Source organism: Mercenaria mercenaria, chromosome 18 (assembly GCF_021730395.1).
Source record: "Mercenaria mercenaria strain notata chromosome 18, MADL_Memer_1, whole genome shotgun sequence".
NCBI lineage: Eukaryota > Metazoa > Mollusca > Bivalvia > Venerida > Veneridae > Mercenaria > Mercenaria mercenaria.
Window position 1 is genome coordinate 36,335,015 of NC_069378.1, and position 22,935 is coordinate 36,357,949.

Here is a 22,935-nt window from a genome sequence, read left to right on the forward strand (position 1 = left end):
AATATATTGTTACAGGAAAAAACAACGACATTAAATAACAATAACTTCATCAATATCTCAATTTTAGAATAGCAGACTTAACTAAGTAATAACTTAAGATTTTTCGTGAAATTTGGGCCAGGATCTTTACTCAGTAGATATTTACGGAACAACATTGTTAACGATGTGAATTCTAAATTTGTACTGATTCTTTCTACTGTCATACGATTCATGAAATAAGGGTAAAAATCGTAAAAACAAATTTCATGAAAGAAAGGGAAAATACTATATAAAGACAGAAGAAAGTGAAAGACATATATTACAACGCAAAAACCATAAAACCATAAAAATACCCATCACTTATAGTAAATGGGGTAACATATTTTTTATGACCCGCCTTGAAACAACACTGACCGGATATTGTTTACCCCTAGGCAATATTGTAATACACAATAAAAGTCAAAGGGTAATTTTAAGATATTTGTTACAATTAAATCAAATAATAAATATCGCAATTTTTTAAAACGAATGATTAAAGAATTTACCAAAAACGTGCATTAATTTAAGAATACAGAATAATATATACAAAGGAGGTTCGAAAAGAAGCAGAATTATCAGTTCATCAAGGCTATCTTTCAAATTAAAGTTTGGTCATATTATGAATAATAGAAAATGTTTTTTTTTGTTTAAAAATTATTAAAAAATCCCACATGAAGAAAAAAAGCTGACCGCGTCGGAGATCGGACCCGGACCGCTACCGCAATAAAAAAAAGTCTCTAGATCGTAATATAGGTATCTGGAAATAAATAAATTAATCATCGTTATATTTCTTAAGAATGCTTTGAAACTCAATTACTGACAGGCTATATTTTACGAAAACACATGAGAATTAGTTGCATTAAGTATATTTTGCGATGAAAATTGAAAGCATTTGTATATTTAACGCGAATTGAACACTAAATCCTCCATAGCGTTATTTTAAACGACAGCAGATCTAGGTTTCGGCGTTTCTGAGTTCAACAATTAATTTGTTTTAAATTGTCTAATTACAATCTGTTTTTGTTTATGTTTTTTTTTTTTTTTTTTGTCAATGTGAAGTTGCCTACAATTTATAGGCTTTGAGCTATAACAATTTGTACCGACAAAGTCAGACTAGCAGACGACAATATTTTCCGTAACAGTTTCCGAGTACTTACGGATGACGGCGGAAAAAGCCGGAATTTTTTAAGAAATGTTCACTGTACACACTAAAATGCAAAAAGGACCAAACAAACCATTCTAAAATTTAAAACAAATTACACATAACGAAAATTTAATAATTTTTCTACATTTTTAGGGGTATCGAATTTTTGATTTTTTGCGGGAAATATCTCATTTTATCTGTTATATTTGAAAAAGTCAGTTTTTTTTACCCGTTTCTTTCAGAGTCTATATGAACTGAGGTGGGTCTATTTAAAGTCAAAAAGGACCAACCAAATATTAAAATATTTTTTTAAAAAAATATTCATAATATCCGGAATAAATTAAACTTTAATTTGTAGGGTATCGAATTTTTGATTTCCAAATAGAACTTTTTCTATTTAAGTTTAAGTATTTTTTTCCTTCTTTGTTTATATAGGCAAATTTATCGATTTTTCAATAGATCGATGTTACTAAAAGTTGGTAATGATACAAAATCAACAACAGACACTGTTGTGCGATTTGCGAGACACATTTATTTTGCGATGACAAATTTGTCATCAGTGTTATTTTCGATATTTAATTTTGAATGATTTAACTCAGTTCATGTCTGCAAAATTTGAAGGTTTAGTTAAAATGTCTAAACTCGGTAGCTTTATGACATATACAAGCCGTAGATTCATGCGAATATGTATATGTTAAAAAACAGTCTTCGAATATGTTTTACAAGTTCACATGACATTCATAAAAGCTTTCCAAAACTTGGTCGACACGCCCAGGAAAAACCAGTGTCTGGAAACCTGTGCCCCTTTATCACATGTCTTTTACCGCTGAATGTTGGGCTTTATCCTTGAATGATCTTTTATGTACAATATGTCAAAGTAACTCTATTAACTCTTAATAAGCTACATTTCCTCACGTTCCTCTTATTTTAAACACTGAATTTAAATTTAACGATGTCAACCGCACAGAGTGAATCGCTAGAACTAATTTCTTACCACCAAAATCTTATTTATATCTGATCTCGAATCACTCGAGCATTCAAAACAGGTTCAAAAAGATAATAACGCTAGAACAAAGGTACTCCGCTATACGATGTAACGCGAGTACAAAAAGTATAGTAAAGCTAAACCCTGTGTTAAGGTTAATAATGACTTCTCAAGTTTTTTTCATTAGTCACTGTATACTGACTGGCGTCCGTCAAGGCGAAAATTTGTCATCAGTGTTATTTTCGATATTTAATTTTGAATGATTTAACTCAGTTCATGTCTGCAAAATATGAAGGTTTAGTTAAAATGTCTAAACTCGGCAGCTTTTGAAAGTCGGGATCAGTGATGACACTGTTGATGTATATTTAAGACTATTTTTGTTACTGTACGCAAAGTCAGACAGATTTGCAGAAAACTTTAGATGCTATGTTTGAATATTGTGAGTTATGGGATTTACATGTTAATGAAGCTAAAACTAAAATAGTAATATTTAATAAAGCTAAACATAACAAAAGGGCATTCAGTTTCATGTTCGTATTTGGACATTCGTTTTAATTACAATTGTAAATTTGATAAAAAAAAAAGAAAAGGCTAGTCGATCAGGCAAGAACAGCAATGATTTCGGTTATTCAGAAAAGCCGCAAACTCAGCTTGCCTGTTTCAATTCAGATACATTTGTTAATACTGTTGTTGTTCAAGTACTGTTATACGGTAGTGAGATTCCTAGATATGTCTCTGGACGGACGGAAAGATGGACGGACGGACAACGCCAAAACTATATACCCCCTCCCCCACTCGGCACTTCGTGCCTCGTTGTGTGTATCATTTTTGAAGCTCTGGCTACGCCTATGTGTTTGTTAATATTGTTGCCTGGATTATATAGAATTGTTTTGCTTTCTAATATAAGAGGTATATGCTTTAGATTGTGCAACATTTCACTGGTATGAACAGTAATTTATCATAAGGTTAATACATTGTAAATCAAGAAAGTTAAGGGGTCGGGACACCCTTCTGTTTGCAGCATTTGGAATCTGCTACTACCCCCTTGCTCTCCAAAAATGATGAAAGACATTGTGTCTGAAATCATTCGTCCGTCACCTCTGATTCATATGGAGAAGTTGGCAGTTACTTGCGGAGAACAGGTTTGTACTGGTACAGAATCCAGGAACACTGGTTAGGTTAACTGCCCGCCGTTACATAACTGAAATACTGTTGAAAAAATGGCGTTAAACCCAAAACAAAAACTTTTAACTACCCCGCTTCCGACTACTAACTTCCAGTTCCTTCACATTTAACTTAAAACTTGCGAACTTCTCCTTTCTTATTTACAGTTTTCACACTTCTAACCTCTAACTTATTGACTTCTGATTTCCAACTTCCAAATTTCTTACTTCTAACTTCCCCACTTAAGACTTCTAACTTCCACTCTTTTAACTTCCAGCTTCCAACTTCTAAGTTCTAACTTCCTGATTTCTGACTTCTAACTTTCAAACTTCTTATTACTGACTTCTAACTCCCAACCATGGATAAATGATGCCATTTTGCAAAGTATAAATGCTAGAGACAAAGCTTTTAACTTGTATAAAATTAATAAAACTTCTGAACAGTATGAAAGTTTTAGAGAGCTTAGAAATAATACTCAGACACTTATTCATGTCATGGAACCCGTTCCGAAAAGGCCGGTTCGTGAGCCGCGAGCTAGTTAAATGAATGGTTACTGAGTTCCATCCGCCTGGCGCCTGGCATAGTGGTAGGAGTTGGGAAGTAATTGGTACGCACAATAAAGGTGTCTCATAATCCAAATTGGCTGGCCCTTTCAATAGGGGTGACACTATATAAACAAGACCTTTACCTTTACCTTTTATTCACAATGATAAGAAAAACTATTTCAAAGACAATATTGAAAGCAATAAATCTGACTCCAAATCTCCTTGGAAATGTTTAAAACATCTTGGTTTACCATCTAGGAAAGTCGTAAGTTTTTCTAGTAACATTGGTTTAAAAATTAATGGAGAAGTCAGCTTTGATTTTTTAAAATTAGTTGATAAACTGCCAGGTAGTTGTTCTAAATAAGATAAATCTCTTGTAAGTAAATTTTATTTATCCAAGGGTATTTTTCCAAATAGCTTTTCATTTTCAGTTGTTTCAGAGAACAAAATTCTTAAGTACCTTAATAAGCTCAGTGCTAATAAGGCCGCTGGTTTAGATGGTATCCCCTGTAGGTTTCTAAGGGACAGTGCAACAGTTATAGCTTGTCCCTTGACTCATATTGTCAATCTCTTTATTATTTAGGGTTCTGTTCCCGGTGATCTTAAGAATGCCTGGGTTATCCCTCTGTACAAGAAGAATGATAAAACCGAAGTTGGTAATTATCGGCCTGTGTCTTATCTGTGTATAATTTCCAAGATTTTTGAAAGGGTCATTCATGATCAAATGGAAGATTATTTGAATGAGAAGAAGATTTTATACAGTTTTCAGTCTCGTTTTAGACGCAGATTTTCTACGAATACTTGTCTCATCCATTTATCAGATTCTGTTAAATTTCAAATGGATCTAGGTAACATGGTTGGAATGGTTCTTCTTGATTTGCAGAAGGCGTTCGATACGGTCAATCATAGTATTTTGTTAATGAAACTGAACGCTATTGGCCTCAGTTCAGATGCTCTCCTCTGGTTCCAATCATATCTCTCTGACAGACACCAGTTAGTGGATGTATTTGGTGTTCATTCCAGCCAGGCGCCTATCACCTGCGGGGTTCCCCAAGGATCAATCTTGGGCCCCCTTTTATTTTTAATTTATGTTAACGACATGTCGGCTGTGGTAAAAAACAAACTTTTATTGTATGCTGACGACTCTGGGATCCTTGTTAATGGTAAAAGTATATCCGACATAGAATCTCTTTTATCTGTGGAGCTGGAACATGTAAGTGAATGGCTTGTTGATAACAAGTTTTCACTTAATCTTGGTAAGACAGAGTCTATTATCTTTGGTTCAAAGTATAAGTTAAGGTCACAAAGTACTTTAAATATTTCATATAATGGTACAAGTATTCAGGCCACCAGTTCAGTTATGTATCTTTGCGCTACTTTGGATCAGAATCTTTCCGGTGATGAAATTGCACGGTCAGTGGTTACAAAGTCAAATGCCCGGTTGAAATACTTGCATAGAAAGAGTCAGTTCTTTGATCTTCACACTAGGAAATTTTGGTCATGTCCTTAGTACAATGTCACTTTGAGACTCTTAAAGATATATTTCTCAAAAGTAATTTATCAATTTTTATGACCCCATTTCGAAGAAGGAGGGGTATATTGTTTTGCAGATGTCGGTCGGTCGGTCGCTATGTAGACCAATCCGTTTTCGGATAATAATTCAAAAATGCTTGGGCCTAGGATCATGAAAGTTGATAAGGAGGTTGGTCATCACCAGCAGATGACCCCTATTGATTTTGAGGTCAGGTCAAAGATCAAGGTCACAGTGACCCGGAACAGTTAAACGGTTTCCGGATCATAACTCAAGAATGCTTGGGCCTAGGATCGTAAAAGTTGAAAGGAAGTTGGTCATTACCAGCAGATGACTCCTATTGATTTTGAGATCAGTAGGTCAAAAGTCAAGGTCACAGTGACCAGGAACAGTAAAACTGTTTCTGGACAATAACTCAAGAACGCTTGGGAGGTTGGTCATGACCAGCAGATGACCCCTATTGATTTTGAAGTCAAAGTTCAAGGTCACATTGGCCAGGAACAGTTTAACGGTTTCCGGACGATAACTTAAGAACGCTTGGGCAAAGGATCATGAAAGTTATTAGAGAGGTTAATCATGACTAGCAGATGACCCCAATTGATTTTGAGGTTAGTAGGTCAAAGGTCATCGTTACAGTGACCCGGAACAGTTCAACCGTTTCCAGACGATTACTTGAGAACGCTTGGGCCTAGGGTCACGAAACTTGATAGAGAGATTGACCATGACCAGTAAATGATCCCAATAGATTTTGAGGTCAGTAGGCTAAAGGTCAAGGTCACATTGACCCAGAACAGTTAAACACTTTCTGGACGATAACTTGAGAGCGCTTGGGCCTAGGATCACGAAACTTAATAGGGGGTTGATCATGACCAGCAGATGACCCGTGTTGATTTTGAGGTCAATAGGTCAAAGGTCAAGGTCACATTGAACCAGAACAGTAGAACTTTTGTTTACAGTGAGCAAATAATTTCTGTTCCTCGTGCAATTACGGAATGCATCAAGGGTGGCATTTCGTGTTCTACGAGCTCTTATTTACTCTGCTGCAGTACTGATTTTATTTTAATAATATCAATGTATTCATTTTTACAATATCAATACCTCCACTACAATGATATCAATGATAGTTTTTAAAGTTTTGCTGACAAAATCTGTAATGAACTATTTCATGTTTCAACAATGTGATACAAACTTTGATTGTAATACGTGTGATCTCAAATGCATTTCTGAATTATGTAATTTTGTGCAATACTCATACTGAATATTTAATCATAACACGACTTTCTGTGTCATACCTCCAATATCAGGGACGACAATCGCGAGTGGTAAACGCGCAATCCAATTCCCGCTGAGAATACGCTTAAAATGGGTTGCGCGACGTTCGGTGCTGGTGTTGCACATCAATATATACAAAATCGAGGTAGGTGGGTTTTTGTTTTTGTAAATAATGACACAATTACGAGTTTTTTCGTAAAAAGCAAAATGCTGATCGACACAAAAATGAATAAAGATCATATGTGTTAAATACCAGCTTATTGATTTAAGAATCAGCCCTGTTATCACGAAAATTCTGCTGGCTCGAACTGTCAAAAATGTATGGAATCATGAAAATGCAAATTTTCTAACTGTTGTGCCTTCTTTCTGGAAATGTGACGCTTCTAATGATCAAACACGTGTAAAACAGTCATGAATATTACACACACTTGAATAAAATGTTGCTGTTGGGGGGAAGACTGGTAAAAAATAATCGGGAATGGGGTTGCGCCCCGGGAATGGAGTTGCGCGTATACATATATAATCAGATAGTCCTTTTTACATCCCAATAGTTTTTACAATGTCCTCGTTTCCTGCTTATGTTATTTTTATTTATTTAATTTTTGGCAAGAAAGCTCCTTTGTAGACAGTTTCCTTAGCAGTTTACGGCCAACGCTAAGCTGAAAGTACACATAAAGATCATCCATTGGAATTTTTGCAAAACGATACAGTCAACGTAGAAACCTAGTACATATTGAGGTTAAAACACATGTACCATGTGCCTTAAGGACTTCGAATGTTCTTAATCGACATTAGAGCGGGAAACCTGATGTTGGCTTTTGGGGTTTAGCGCCGTTTTCAAGGGTGTTTCAGTTAAGTTTGGGTTGGTAGTTAACCTAGCCAGAGATTCAGTACCCTTAGTAACCTGTTTTCCGTATGTGCCAATTTCTCCATATGAAGCAGAGTTGGAGGACAAATGATTTTAGACTCAATGTCTTTTATCATAGTGGAGACCATAAGCCTCACCCGAGGATTGAATTAATAACCCTGCGATACGTAGGTCTGCTCTCTTCCTAATTATTGCTGTTACGTATACGTGCGACCTGTGTAGCTACATTTCAGCAGAAAGACATCTTGCAACAACAATACTCCGACAGAAGAGTGTCTATAAATACAGAGAAATTTCACTAGCAGCACTCCTAAACCATGGATTATTAGATTTGTGTAAATGCAGTCAGCGGCATTTGGTCAATGTTAGCAAACGTTGTCCACCTGTTTGTCTAATTGTCATATGATATCTAGACAATGATGATAGCGCGGTTTCAAATATAGTACTTATGCATGTTTCCCTTATAACTATGTTTCCATTATAATTACACTAACATTTCTAAGGTCCACTGTACCATTGGTAGGTGCGTACAATGATAAATACGTGTCTATTTTTATCTCCGATAGAATGCAAATCATGGTCCCATTCAGGCAATTATTTCCAGTTGTGCAGTCAACTACGCGACAGAAAAGTTTGACATTATGATATATACGAGCAACTACATTCCCAGGGCGCAACCCCATTCCCGGTGATTTTTTTGTCTATTTTGTCCCCATAAGCAGAATTTGAAGCAAATAATTGTTATATTCGTTACTTTATAACAGTTGAGTTATCATAAAAAGCATCAAATGTCCTCAGATTAGGCGTACGAGGTCAGAAACTGTCATTTTTGTTGATATCATACTTTTTTCACGATTCGTGTCGCCAGAGCTTTTGTGATAATAGAGCCAAATCATAAATTACAAATTATTTTACACATATGAGGTATTATTATATCTGAGAAAAATTATTCTTGTCTCATACTAAGCAAAATCATAACTTCACATACCTCAATTTCGTCTTTTTTAGTTTATACATAATTTATTTTAGGTCGATTGTGAAGGAAGTTCTACAACTTACATTAATCACTCTCGACACCTCATTCCTGATGGAATCCATCGCCACGAGGGTATGAGAGAAGAGGCCAGTTTCTCTTTTAATGCTGAGCGCCAAGCAAGGGAGCTACTGGTACCATTTTTCACGTCTTTGGTATGACGCTGCCGGGGATCGAACCCACGACCTCCCGCACTCGAAGCGGACGCTCTAGCACTAGGCTATCGAGGCGGTTATTTTTTTTTTTTTTTTCGTCTTTTTGACGCGCAACACCAGCACCGGACGTCGCGCAACCCATTTTAAGCGTATTCCCAGCGGGAATCGGATTGCGCGTTTACCACTCGTGACAATGGAAATAAGAAGAATCCTTTCCTCTTTATTGTGTTATCCCTGGTATTGGTGAGCATTACATGGCCTTTATTTCATATAATTTATGTATGGCATGCCACATTTCTAGTCTGATGAAGTTCACCAATGTTATATGTCATTTGTTTTAAATTGCCATGTTATGTACACTTGTGCCAAATAAAAAAAACTACTACTACTACTTACTTCTGCGCATCTGACTTTTAACTTCCTGACTTCCGGTTTCCAACTTCAAAACTTCTGACTTCCAACTTTCCCTCTTCGGAAGCCGAAAGTAAGAAGTGTGGAAATTGGAAATAAGAAGTCGAAAGTCAGGAAGTTGGAAGTCAGAAATGCGGAAGTTGGAAGTCAGAAGTGTGGAAGTTAGAAGAAGGAAGTAAGAAGTCAAGACGTCGGAAGTAAGAAGTGTGGAAGTTGGAAATCAGAAGTCAACTCAGGAAGTTGGAAGTCAGAAGTGCATAAGTTACAAGTGAGAAGTGCGGAAGTTAGATGTAGGAAGTAAGAAGTCAAGAAGTTGGAAGTGAGAAGTGAAAAAGTTAGAAGTGAAAAGTTAGAAGTACGGAAGTCAAGTGTCCCTTCAAGGCTTCCATACGAGGCACTATTATTGATTTTTCTATATTTTTCCATTATAGGAAATGTCACATACCCCAAAATTAGGAGATGTCAATTAAATGTGCTTCCTGTAATAAAATAACATGTCAGACACCAACAAATAGTACACCAAAAAATAGTAATTTTATATAGGCTTACCCGATCCAATTTTTTACCGTGACTTTCTCTTCAAACACAACTACCCCTCTGTTGAATGGCATATAGATGACAAATACTACTCCAGAGTGACAGTTCAGTCAGACACTTGTAGAATATTCCAAATTCCACAGAAAACATTGTATTGCTTGATTCTGACATAAATGTTATGATTGTAAACATTATCTTTTAATCCAGTCTTAACTCTTACGGGTTTCCCTAAACTTTTTCCAACCAATCCATTTTTTTTCAACCAATCCAAACCGCGTTTCAATAAAAATATAGGACCGTGCCCGCTACATGTACTGCCTATATACATGTTGTACATTTTACTAGGTTCATGTCTGCTTTCCTTGTCGCGTATGCTGTTACCTGATGATTAAAAGCTGTCTTACCTTAATGAAATATATGGAAACCAAACATTTATGTATGACGCCTTTTAATTAAGTTTCTTCTGAACACAAACACTTTACCTAAGAAGCCTATATATGTTCTTATATGGCTACACAGTTTTTACCCTGTTCTTAAGGTACGTATATAGTTCTGCACGTTCGAATCATTTTTTTTTCTACAACGTAGAATCTGATTTAACCCTGAAAGGTTCGTACGCTTGATTTCTTTTTGTAGACTGATTTGAAAGTAATTGTACCCCAAACAGTTTTCATGATTGGAGTCTATGGAAAACAGTTTCGCGAATAGAAATGTTTTGTATAATGTAGATGTTAATGAAACTTTTCACAGTTATGAAGAAACTTATGATTTATAATATTGTAAAGTAGATGTGTAGGTCAATGTGTAGGTCGATGTGTAGGTCAATGTGTAGGTTAATGTGTAGGTCAATGTGTAGGTTAATGTATAGGTCAATGTGTAGGTTAATGTGTAGGTTAATATGTAGGTCAATGTGCAGGTCAATTTGTAGGTGAATGTGTAGGTCACTGTGCAGGTCAATATGTAGGTCAATGTGTAGGTTAATATGTAGGTCAATGTGTAGGTCAATGTGCTGGTCAATGTGTAGGTCAATGTGTAGGTCAGTGTGCCGGTCAATATGTAGGTCAATGTGTAGGTCAATGTGTAGGTCAATGTGCAGGTTAATGTGTAGGTCAATGGTCAATGTGTAAGTCAATGTGTAGGTTAATGTGTAGGTCAATGGTTAATGTGTAGGTTAATGTGTAGGCCAATGTGTAGGTCAATGTGTAGGTTAATGTGTAGGTCAAAGTGTAGGTCAATGTATAGGTCAATGTGTAGGTTAATGTGTAGGTCAACGTGTAGTGTAGGTCAATGTGTAGGTCAATGTGTAGGTTAATGTGCATGCTTCTGAGATTTTTTGCCCTTGAGGGTTAAGGAGATACCAATATTTCAAGCAGGTTTCAATAGACAATTTGGAATCTTTTAACGCATCAAATTTTTCAATAACATCTTCGCAGATGTAGTTCGAAGAACTTGTCCTGTTTTTAGCTCTGGCTGCCCCTAAATTAACAAAAAAAGTGGAACCGTTTGACCATCCGAAAAATTCATGCTAAGTGTCATCAACTATCAACAACTCTCCTTTGACCTCATTTCGTAATTCATTTGATAAGACAGAAGGGTCACAGAGCAAAGCTTAATGTATATATATATTTTATACCATTAATGGAATAAGGATGAGGTTTACAGGTAGGCATACAATTTTTTTGATTCAAATGTTAGCTCACCAAGAGCTACTGCTATATTCCCGGTGTCAGTGTAAATGTCGGCGGCAAATGATGACGTCTTGTCATTGATTACATTTATGCTTATATCTACGTTCTCACGTCTTTCTAAATATAGGATAATATGGAACGCCTAGACTGTCTTATGTTTAGAATGACTGATATGCCTGGTAAAATGTCGTTCTGTTGAGTCCGAGATACAATATTGAGGGTGGAAATCACAAGTGTCCAGTTATTGAAGTGTTATGCTGTACGCTGATTATATCTTCTTCAGTCAAGTCAATGTATTATTTGGTGCTATAGTCATTATGTTCAGTTCTTGAAAGAAACAGGCATGTAGTAACAAAATTATTTTCAGTTGAAAAGATGCACTGTGGGGTATTACATTATTATGTACAGTTATAATTATATGCTGTTTGGTGCTAAACTCTTTATGTTCAACTAGGAGAATAAACAGTTGAGTGGTACTATCATTATGTTTAGCTGAGACAGTGCATTATTGAGTAGTACTCAGATTACTTTCAGCTGCAATGATATGCTCTTGGCTGTTATATTAATTATGTTCAGTTGTGAAAAAGAACTGTTAATTAAATGGTACTATAATTGTATCTGCATCAAAGAATTACACCATTTGAAGTTTTCTGTGATGACTGTAGTCTGTGATTGGTGAAATTTTAGTGTGAAATGTCATGGCACACTGTAATTGATATGTGATAACTGTCAGTGATAAATTGTCTAAAATTACATGTTTGGTCGCTTTTCTGTTGTTGTTGTTGTTGTTATTGTCAATCTTTCAATGTTTAAAATCATGGTTTATTCTTTGTAAATGTCATGTGATATTAGCTGGCTTTAATCCAGTATACTTTGCGACTATTAAAAATATGTGACTTTTTAAAATGACCTGTTAATAAGAAATTTAATGTATAGACATTATGACATACATGTATACAAAACTCTGTCTGTCTGTCTGTCTGTCTGGCCTCGTCCGTCCGTACTACCGTCCAACCGTCCATCCTTACCTAACTATCTACAAACCGTGCATAATTGAAATGAAGGAATTATTAATTCCAAAATAATTTCCATTCAGAATATTTCATTTCAGGATATGTGCCGCTTTTGCTGTGGCATTTTATGGTTCCGTCTACTTTTGCCAAACGTAAGTTTGTCTATCTAATCTAAGCAACAGCTAATCACATTTTGCACTTTTCATATCTAAAGTTTTGTAACTGCCACACTTTTAGTTGAAAATACTTAAAACTATGTGTATCTGTTTATTTCAGTAGAATTTTCAGTTTTAACATTCGTAAAGTCGCGCAATATTCTCTCGTTATACTCGGTATATAATCTCGGAAAGAAATAGATTTATTGCTTAACTTACAAATATCAGTACAAGTATGCGTCAAATACAATAAAATTGTTCTTAATTGCTACCATTTCTTATGCAAAGTAAGTTTATAAAATTGACACGTACGCTAGTAACTTATGTCGATGAGCAGCTATGCTTCAGTTTTTAATTAATGAACACAAGATCATTTAAGAAGAGACTCCCCATTGCATGATTATCACGTTAACCAACATTAAAGTTGCATTATTTATCATTTATATTTACATGATTGGGTTTGAGGAACCTCTCTATCATACCTACAAGATGTATCTACGACACTGTATTTCATTACCTATCAATCTATCCTAGACACTATAATATATTTGATTACCTATCAGATGTATCCTAGACACTGTAATATATTTCGTTACCTATCAAATATATATCCTAGACACTGTTATATGTAATAGTTATCAGATGTTTACGAGTGTATTATGTAGACTGAACATTGCAAGGGGCAGCAGCGAGGGGTTTTCGCTGCGGGAAATGTCGAGGCCGTTAGGCCCACTGGCACCAGAACAGAAGGAAAATGCCTCTGTACGTGTTATACCCTACCCCTAGATATTCTATAAGAACCATGGTCATGAACGGGAAAATATACTAACCCGTTTCAATCGTATATTTCTCAAATTAAACGCGCAGTTCGGTGAATGGGTACCTAGTATATTGAACAAGCGATAATTTATCTTCCGTCATGCACCAGTCACGTTGTCTCAATATTTCATATTGCTGAGATTATCAACATATTTTATGCTTTCGTCAACGTTACAGAAAAAACTTGCTTGACCTTCCCTAATGAACATCCGATCTAGAGGTCACGGCAGTGCGCACATGTTTGGCAAAATGTAAACAAACAAAAATAGAATTAAAAAAAAAATCACAATTTTACACTAAAACTCGAAATGATGAATGAAATTCATCTTGTATATGATCTTTAATTTGAAATCGTACATTGGTCTGCATCTGTTCTGTTTATTTTATTCATTTTGCACATTTATGCAGCATTTTCACATTTTAGCGAACACGTGTAGTAAAATGACGATTGACATACATTTTCACAACAGCCAATCAGAATAGTTTTGTAATCTAGAACGGAACTCCACCAGGGAAGTTCAAGCAAGTTTTTTTGTATAACGTTGAAATAACTATAAACTACGCGTTGTTTTTCTAAGATAAGATGTATTGAAAATTTGTGACCGGTACACAATGGAAGATAAATTATCAGTTGTTTGATATCCATAGTACACATTTACCGAACTGAGTGTTTTAGGTATGAAATGCGCGATTGAAACGGGTTAGTATATTTTCCCGTTCATGACCATGGTTCTTATAGAATACCTAGGGGTAGGGTATAACATGTACAGAGGCATTATATTTCTGTTCTGGTGCCAGTGGTTAGGCCGAGACATTTTTCCCCTAGCGAAAACTCCGAGATGCTGCCCCTTGCAATGTTTAGTCTACATAACACACAAGTAACAAATCTTATAACTGTTTTATCGCCATGGTTGTTATAAACAATAACCATTTTGTATAAAAAAAAAACCCGTCCTGTACCTCATTAATTATCACGTACACGTGTTCTTCTCTCCAGTTTGTAAACCCCAGGAAAAAATACCCAATCGTGAAAAAAGCGCGATGTTTCATCACACTCAGGTGGTATCCTAGTATATTGTAATTCAGGATTACAGCCAAAACGATTAAATGACCTTGAAACTATTTTACCGGAATCTCTGTGTATTAAAATAAAAGATCATAATAAAAACTTTATTATTGCTACAGTCTATAGGCCACCAAACTCTGCTATCGACTTCTGGCAAAGATGTGATGTTCTTGTTGACCAGGCCTTAGAAATATCAGATAATATTATTTTAGTTGGCGATATAAACGAAGATCAGTTAAATGTAACAAATCGTAAATTTAGAGACATACTTATTCTTAATAATATGACAAATGTAATCAATACACCAACTCGAATAACACACAGTACAAGTACCTTAATTGATGTAATTGCATTAACAAATACTGTACATGTCCAGAAATGAGACCGTGTTTTGAAGAGTATTGTCCCTTTATTATTAAGCCAGATCGGCTAAGTTTGGTTGTTTCCCTTTATACCATCTCTTATCTTGATAATCTTGACCTTACACTGGTTTTGTTAATTCGGGGTATTGCGACAACTTTGTGAAACTTTTTACACAAGCGGAGTTTATACCATGCCCGAGGCAATTTGCAGTGTATTCCTCATATTAGTGATTTTGAATGATAATCGGGTTTTTGTTTCAAAATTGAGAGCCGGGAAGGATATTCCCATTTTAGATATGTATTTAAACTTTTGGTTATATCTTTTAAGGGCAAAATATATGTGAATCATAAATTAAAAGTTAATTAATTAAAAAATAATTTTTGAAATTTAAATATTTTTATTCAAACATGTAATTTAAAATAACAGTTTTAACCAAATTTGACAAAGACGGAATAAGATCGACGTACATGTTTATTACCTGATATACATAACATTCTTATTTCTTCAAATTGGTGATTTTGAATGATAATCTTGAATTTGTTTAAAAATTGTCAGGAAGCACATAATTCCCATTACTCAACGTATTTTTAAAATATGTATTTAATGACCTCCAGATTTGGCTAAAAATAATCATTCTCTCAAATTGAAGTTTGTTAATACTAGAAGATGTGTTTTTGTGTCTAAAATATTTCGTCCAAACCAATAGCGCTATAGCGGAATAATTGAATTATGACTTCAAAATATAGATTTTCTTATAATTGAGAGAGTTTACCTTGAGTAAAGCGTTACAATCGCTTTTCGATTTTCATCATATAAAGTAGAAAAACAGCAAATTCTCAAGTATTTCCGTAATATATAGTTAAACTTTGTCAGTAATTAATTTTTAAAGCCTTCTTAAGAAATATAGCATTTATTTCCAGATATCTATAAAAGTATTTTTTCTTGTTGTCGAACGATCTGGAGGATAGTCCCTTTAATTTTTAAAATATTTTTATGAGGGCGAAATATATGTGTATTTCGGGTCTCCTTGAAAATGTGTCTTTTCAATTTAAATCTTTTTTTTAATATTATGGATCCGTGGCCTATAAATGCATTTTACTTTACAATAATGTGAATTTGGATTTTGAACTGTAAGATAAATTATCAAAATTTATAACTCCATATCCAAAATTTAGATTTTAACTTTAAAGCGTTTATGCAAGAGCCGTAATAATTGTCCCTTTAGGCCGCGGGGCATGTCACACAAACAGACACTAATCCAATTAGTAACGGTAATAAATAGAAATATGTCAGCATTCGGTTAACTTATTGTCAAACACGTTATTTGACTTTATCATACATATATAATCATTACAAAAAGATAAGATAAGAAATTTTTAACAACAATATTATAATACTTACAAACAAGAAACATGAAATTTACACCCGACCCAATGGACTTGTTATATTTACATGTACAATATTCAAGTTTAAATATGAACATGTAGTTCTATATGTTAATCAACTTTATGTTAATACGTTTTAATGCAATAAGTAATTCTAGTTGTGAAAATGGTATTAAATGAATCAAAAAATGGAATATTTTTATTTAAACACGTAATTTGAAATCACTTTATTTTTATTTAATCTGGCAAAGTAATGACATCAAACACGGAATTAGATTGGCACACATGTCTATCTAATTCAGTTTATCCGGTGTCATTTGATGTGTTAAAGTTTTTCTCCTTCTATATTTCAATAGGCGTAAATTGACCGATAATGGCTAATCGATACACCCGATAACCTGTTTTCAAGGGAGACAATTTCGCCAATAAGCCAGCAAATTGGCTTAGATTTCTGGGTATGATACCGCTGGTTCTGGAGTTTTTGAAACGCCGTCAAATATAAGCGATCACTTTGCTACTTATGTTTATGTAAAAAGCAGTTTCCAGACCAGGACATGTTACACCCGCCGAGTGTGGAACTACCACCAAGCCGATTTTGAAAAGTTTAATAACTCGATAAACGCCACTGATTGGTCAGCTCTTAACTCAGACTCTCTAGACGTAGCCACATCTTTTTTTGAAAAAACATTTTTAGATCTAGCTAAAACATGCATTCCTACTAAAATTGTACAAATCCGCCCCAACGACAGACCTTGGTATAATTCATTTATTCGTACTGCATCTAGGAAACGTGATCGTTTAAAGCGAATTGCTATCCAGTCTGGGAAACCATCAGATTGGCAATGTTACAAGAAAATAAGAAATCGTGTCAATAATATGAAATCAAAGCACTGAGAGTACTGATGGGGCGGTGCATTTCAGCTGTTTTTGTAACATTCTTATATGAAAGTCAAATATTGAGATAGGAACCTGTGGTTTGCGCAAGAGACTTCGTCTGACCGACGATGACACTCATGCCAAATATAAGATAGATTGCATGATAAAATGTGAAACACCACATTTTATCAATTATATTCAAAGAGTTTAATAAATTCAACGCGGATAGTCACAAATGTAAGATGAATTCTTTTTATCACATGTTAGCCTTTCTTGTCGAAACACCAAATATTCGACTTTCTTCTGCTATATAAACAAGTCAATTTGACCGACGTCGCCTATACTATAAATCACGTCAATGTCAAAGCTTTATTACAACAGTGTAGTATCGTTTTTATTTAATGGCTGTATTACACTCCTGCAACGCCATTTATGTAATAAATAGAGAATATTAGGTTACTGTCATATAAATTTAAATTTATTAAGCGAGTCAGAGAAAATATAAACAAGAGGGCCATGAAGGCCATGTATCGCTCCCCTGAGCTACTGACCTAAAGATTATCAAAATTAACATTCTGACCAAGTTTCATTAAGATATGGTCATAAATGTGGTCTCTAAAGTGTAAACTAGCTATTCCTTTGATTTGACCCGGTGACCCAGTTTCTGACCCCGATGCAATATCTTCCTAATTTGAATTGCAGAAAGCTAAACAGCTAAAATCCTGAACAAATGCTAACATGAGTCACTTTCCGTTTCCTCAAGCGTTTCCGTTATAAAAACTTTTATGTAGTAATTGCAAATACGGTATGCATACACTATACATTTGTACCATGGTCTCACGAACCTAATAAAAGTCCAGTTTATAATAATAATCGCGTAGATATGTTTTTTTGCAGTTATTGGAAAGAACAAGATTGCGTCGTTTTAAGAAAAAAATTAAAAAAGTAGTCCGCCAGGCTACAAGTCACTGACTTGTATATATTTTTAGACAATTCAGATTAAAACCAAGTGGGGTTTTCCCTCATGACGTCAGAGTGTAAAAATAGTCTGGTTTACCTGCCCCTCCTTCACTGTCGTACTAAAATACATAGTACGACGGGAACCAGACAAGTCTAAAATAGCCGCAATATAGGTCATATTCATCCGCTTTGTTTTCGGTGCTCTTCTTTATGAGAGGATGTAGAAAGTGGATGCGCTTTGCCGTTTTGCACTAAGAAGTGACGGGCTTTCATTTTCCCGTCTTAATTCCATTGGAGGCGGAGCTTACGCACCGCCCCAAAAACACCTACGCGAACAATTTTATAATACTCTTGAATTTTCCATGAATGATTTAAGTTCTACAAATCCTAAACAGTATTGGAAAACAGTAAAAATGCTAGTCAAAGAAAATTCTAAAGCCGAAGAAGAAATTCCGCCCCTTGAAAACGAAAATCATGACACTGCTATTTCTGACGTAGATAAAGCTACATTTTTGAACGATTACTTCGTATCAGTATCAACTCTCGACGATTCCAATTCTGTTCTACCTGAGTTTGTTGCAAAGTCTAATACAACTCTTTCCCACTTTACTATTTCTGAGCAAGGCGTAATTGACGTTTTAGAAAACTTAGTTGTCAACAAAGCCTGTGGGCCTGATGGTATTAGTCATAAAATGTTAAAGGGATGTTCGAAAACTATAGCTAAGCCACTTTGTACTTTATTCAATAGATCTCTTATCGTAAATAGATACCCGTCTTCATGGAAAATTGCTAATGTAATGCCGCTTTATAAGAAAGGAGAAAAATCTTTACCTTCTAACTACAGACCAATTTCTTTGATCAGTTGCGTAGGTAAAGTAATGGAACGAGTGATTTTTAAGTATTTGTACAATCATCTAAACACCAATAATCTTATATATAAAAATCAGTCAGGATTTCTTCCTGGACACTCCACTGTATACCAACTTGTAGATATATATAACCAGATCTGTACATCTTTAGACGAGAAGAAAGCAACCTGTATGGTTTTCTGTGATATATCGAAAGCTTTCGACCGAGTTTGGCATAAAGACCTTATATTTAAACTGAAGCAGTATGGTATTTCAGGAAACTTGGTCAATTGGATAACAGATTACCTGGAAAATAGATCGCAAAAAGTATTTGTAGGGCAATCGTTTTCAAATAGTAGGTTATTAACTGCAGGCGTACCTCAAGGATCGGTCTTGGGCCCTCTTTTATTTCTTGTATACGTAAATGATATTGCTGATTCTGTTATAAGTACCGCTAGACTATTCGCTGATGATAGCTCACTTGCTATATCTTCACCAGACTCCATTTATATAGAAACTGTTTTAAATTCAGATCTAGAAAAACTTTCCAGTTGGGCAAATCAATGGCTTGGACACTTTTGAAAAGTCGCCCGTAACTGACAATTGTAAAACCGAAAGTAGATCTAGTGATGAATTATTTTCTACTTCTTACGATGACGTGAAGTTGTCACTAGCACTTGACAGTTTGGAGAAATCGGATTTGTTTGTATCAGATCTTACGAATACGCAGTATCAAAGCATTATAGATGGAGTTAACGTTAGTACGGAAGAATTTGGGGACATTTCTGTAGATATACAGTTGCACCCTGAGCCTTGGAATTACGCATGTGGCGATCCTGTGAAATCCCGTTTTGGCAACGTAGAAACGTCAGTTCTAAGTGGATTCTCTAGTCAGCGAACAGAAAGCGAAGAACACCACTAGGAGCACACGTTGGGCAGTGTCTGTGTTTGAGGCTTGGCGATCTGAGATGAAAATGAGAGGGAAGCACATCCCAGAAATCCAGGAGTGCGACATCAACAACCACCTCTCAAGGTTTGTATAATCTGTTATATCTTCTTTTTTAACAAATTAAGTACAGTACACAGCTAGCCTGTTGAAACAGCAACTGCTGACCACTATTTTGCGATCATCGGACGATTTAGGTTCATTCTTGTAGTAATTCAGACACTGCAATACAGTCAGTATATTTATTGCACATCGGTACGGGTTTCTTGCTGCAAGGTGCACAAAAAATGTGGTAACTTTAATGTGTTGACTGAACCCTCATTAGCTGGTGCGAGGTGCTTACCCCCTCTTCCACCACCCCCTCAAAAAAACTTCGTATGCACCAAATTAATTAGCCGTAGAAGTCTGAGAGCCAGTTTTAGGTGCCACCTTCGGCAATGTAGATAAAATGTCTGGTGTATAAAAATGGCCAAACCTTTTACGCAGAATTAATAAGACTACACAAACGATATAATTTTGCTTCTATTTTGACAGTATGAAACCGGGGTAATGGCCCTGATAGTGATTATTCTAAAGAAAATCTGATCAAAGCTTATAAAAGTTGTCAGATGAAGGTGCTGCATATAAATGAACGGCTTACTAGATTTTCTCTTGGTGTATATAGTGACGGTACACTTGCCTCTTACACTCTTCCAAGCAGTCACTAATATTTTGGGTTCTGTTTCAGGTTTATTGTTGAAGCCAGGAAACAAGATGGGTCAAGTTATCCTCCAGCATCTCTGTACAGCATAGCATGTGGACTCTTACGTCATCTGAGAGAAAATGGCATCTATGATTGTAACTTCCTGGACCCGAACAAATCTGAATATACACGATTTCGGGAAGTTTTGGACGCTCAAATGAAGAAATTAACAAAGGAAGGAGTTGGCTTGCCTAATCGAGAAGCGAAACCTGTAACGGAGGAAGACGAGAGTTTGTTGTGGAAAAAAGGCGTTTTTGGTAGTAGTACATCTCTAGCACTACAACACACAATGTACTTTTATAATTGCAAATTCTTTGGTTTGCGGGCTTACGACGAGCACAAGGAGTTAATGTGCAACCAGTTTACTATTGACAAAGACGAAAATGGATTGTATGTGGAATTTAAAGGAACAAATTCTAAAACATTTAGTGGTGGACTTAAACATAGAAAAGTTGACGCTAAAGTAATTAGACATTATGATGAGAGTAGTGGAATAGTTGCATACTACAAAGACTATTTGGAAGCGCTTGGAAACAACGGTTACTTTTACAGAAGACCACTGAGCAAGCAGAATGGTAATGTTCGGTACAGCGAGCAACCTGTTGGTATTAACAAGCTACGATGTTTTATGAAGGATATGTGTTCTTTGGCTGGTCTAGAAGGCCGATATACGAACCACAGTGGCAAAAAAACTTGTGCTACAACGCTTTACCAAAAAGGTGTACCTGAAGAAGAAATAATGAAAAGAACAGGACACCGTTCAATAGCAGGAGTGAGAAAATACCAGAAACCATCGGGACAAATGCTGAAAGATATTTCCAACAAGCTAAATCCCCCGTGCAGTGTCAAAAGTGAGGGTCAAAAGCTTGAAAAGACTGGAACACCTGTTCAGTCCACTTTGTCCTGCAGTGTTACGAATGAGGACAAGGAAATAAAGACTACCGAAACGAAAATTCAGTCGAACTCGTCTGTAATCCAGGAACTATTCGCTAGAAATAATTCATTTAGCGGGTGTACATTCAATTTCTAAGAAATGTTTATCAACATAATCTGTTCATTTGAGTATTGTGACGGTGTATATAGAGACCAGTTAATGTACTGTTACACACACAGTATATATATATGTAGTTTAATGTTACTTGAATTGCTGCAGTTTGAATAACTTTTTTAGTTATACATTGAAAGACGAGAACTTTTTTCATTATTATAATCTTGTTTGTAAGATTCAATTATTTTTAGGGTCTAAATCATTTCTAAAGAGGCTTACACAAAATCAGAACTTTGCTGTAAACTGGTAACACTAAATATGAGACTTGCCTTTTGCCATATTAAATACTTTAACTTTCACCTTGTTTTTTAATTACTAATAAAAGTGTTAACTATACACAAGTTTCTGGTATTACGTCCAGATTTCTACTAGTTGATACTCAATGCCCGTTTTTTACGGTAAAATCAGAAATGTTTGCTAGGTAATTTATTTTTTTTTAAATTTTATCGTCGTGAACTTGAATCTTCATACATGTATATACATATATTACTGTGGCTTACATGATTTCGGGGAAATTTATCATTGTCAAATGAACGGGAAATTCCTATTTTTTTTAATTTCAAATTTGCAAATTTTCAGTCCAGCAAAAATATCTGATTTTTTATACTGTAGAATTCTTTGCAAAGGTTGTATGCCATTCACTACTGAGTAGGAATGATTGGTTTTCCATTTAGCTCTGGACAGCGAACCAGTACTGCCTGCAGGATTCAAGAATGCCTAATTGAGCTTTTCCCCAAAATAAAGTGAAATACACATGTTACATGGCTACCACTTCCTTTAAATCTATTGGAGGTGGAAAACTGTGGTGATATATATCGCCACACTTATAACTGTGGTGATATATATCGCCACACTTATCACAAAAGGTCGTCATTCAACTGTAAATTATTGGATTTATCATAACAAAAAGATCAAAGGAAAGTTACCGCACCATGCGATAAATTTCATTACCTATCAGATGTATCCTAGACACTGTAATATATTTCATTACCTAACAGATGTATCCTAGACACTATGATATATTTCATTACATATCAGATGTATCCTAGACACTGGAATACATTTCATTACCTATCAGATGTATCCTAGACACTATAATATATTTCATTACCTATTAGATGTATCCTAGACACTGCTATCAGATGTATCCTAGACACTGTAATATATTTCATTACCTAACAGATGTATCCTAGACACTGTAATATATTTCATTACCTATCAGATGTATCCTAGACACTGTGATATATTTCATTACCTATCAGATGTATCCTAGACACTATGATATATTTCATTACCTATCAGATGTATCCTAGACACTCCAGTACATTTCATTTCCTATCAGATGTATCCTAGACACTGTAAT

General features: G+C 35.3%; 1 protein-coding gene across 1 annotated transcript; it reads left to right on the plus strand.

The window, feature by feature from the left end:
- Positions 1 to 19,718: 19,718 nt before the first annotated feature.
- Positions 19,719 to 21,596, plus strand: LOC128550719 (transcriptional regulator QRICH1-like). The gene is made up of 2 exons (XM_053530318.1): positions 19,719 to 19,869; positions 20,510 to 21,596. The coding sequence occupies exons 1-2, from the start codon at positions 19,805 to 19,807 to the stop codon at positions 21,552 to 21,554; spliced, it is 1,110 nt and encodes a 369-aa protein (XP_053386293.1). The 5' UTR covers positions 19,719 to 19,804; the 3' UTR covers positions 21,555 to 21,596.
- The last annotated feature ends 1,339 nt before the right edge of the window (positions 21,597 to 22,935 follow it).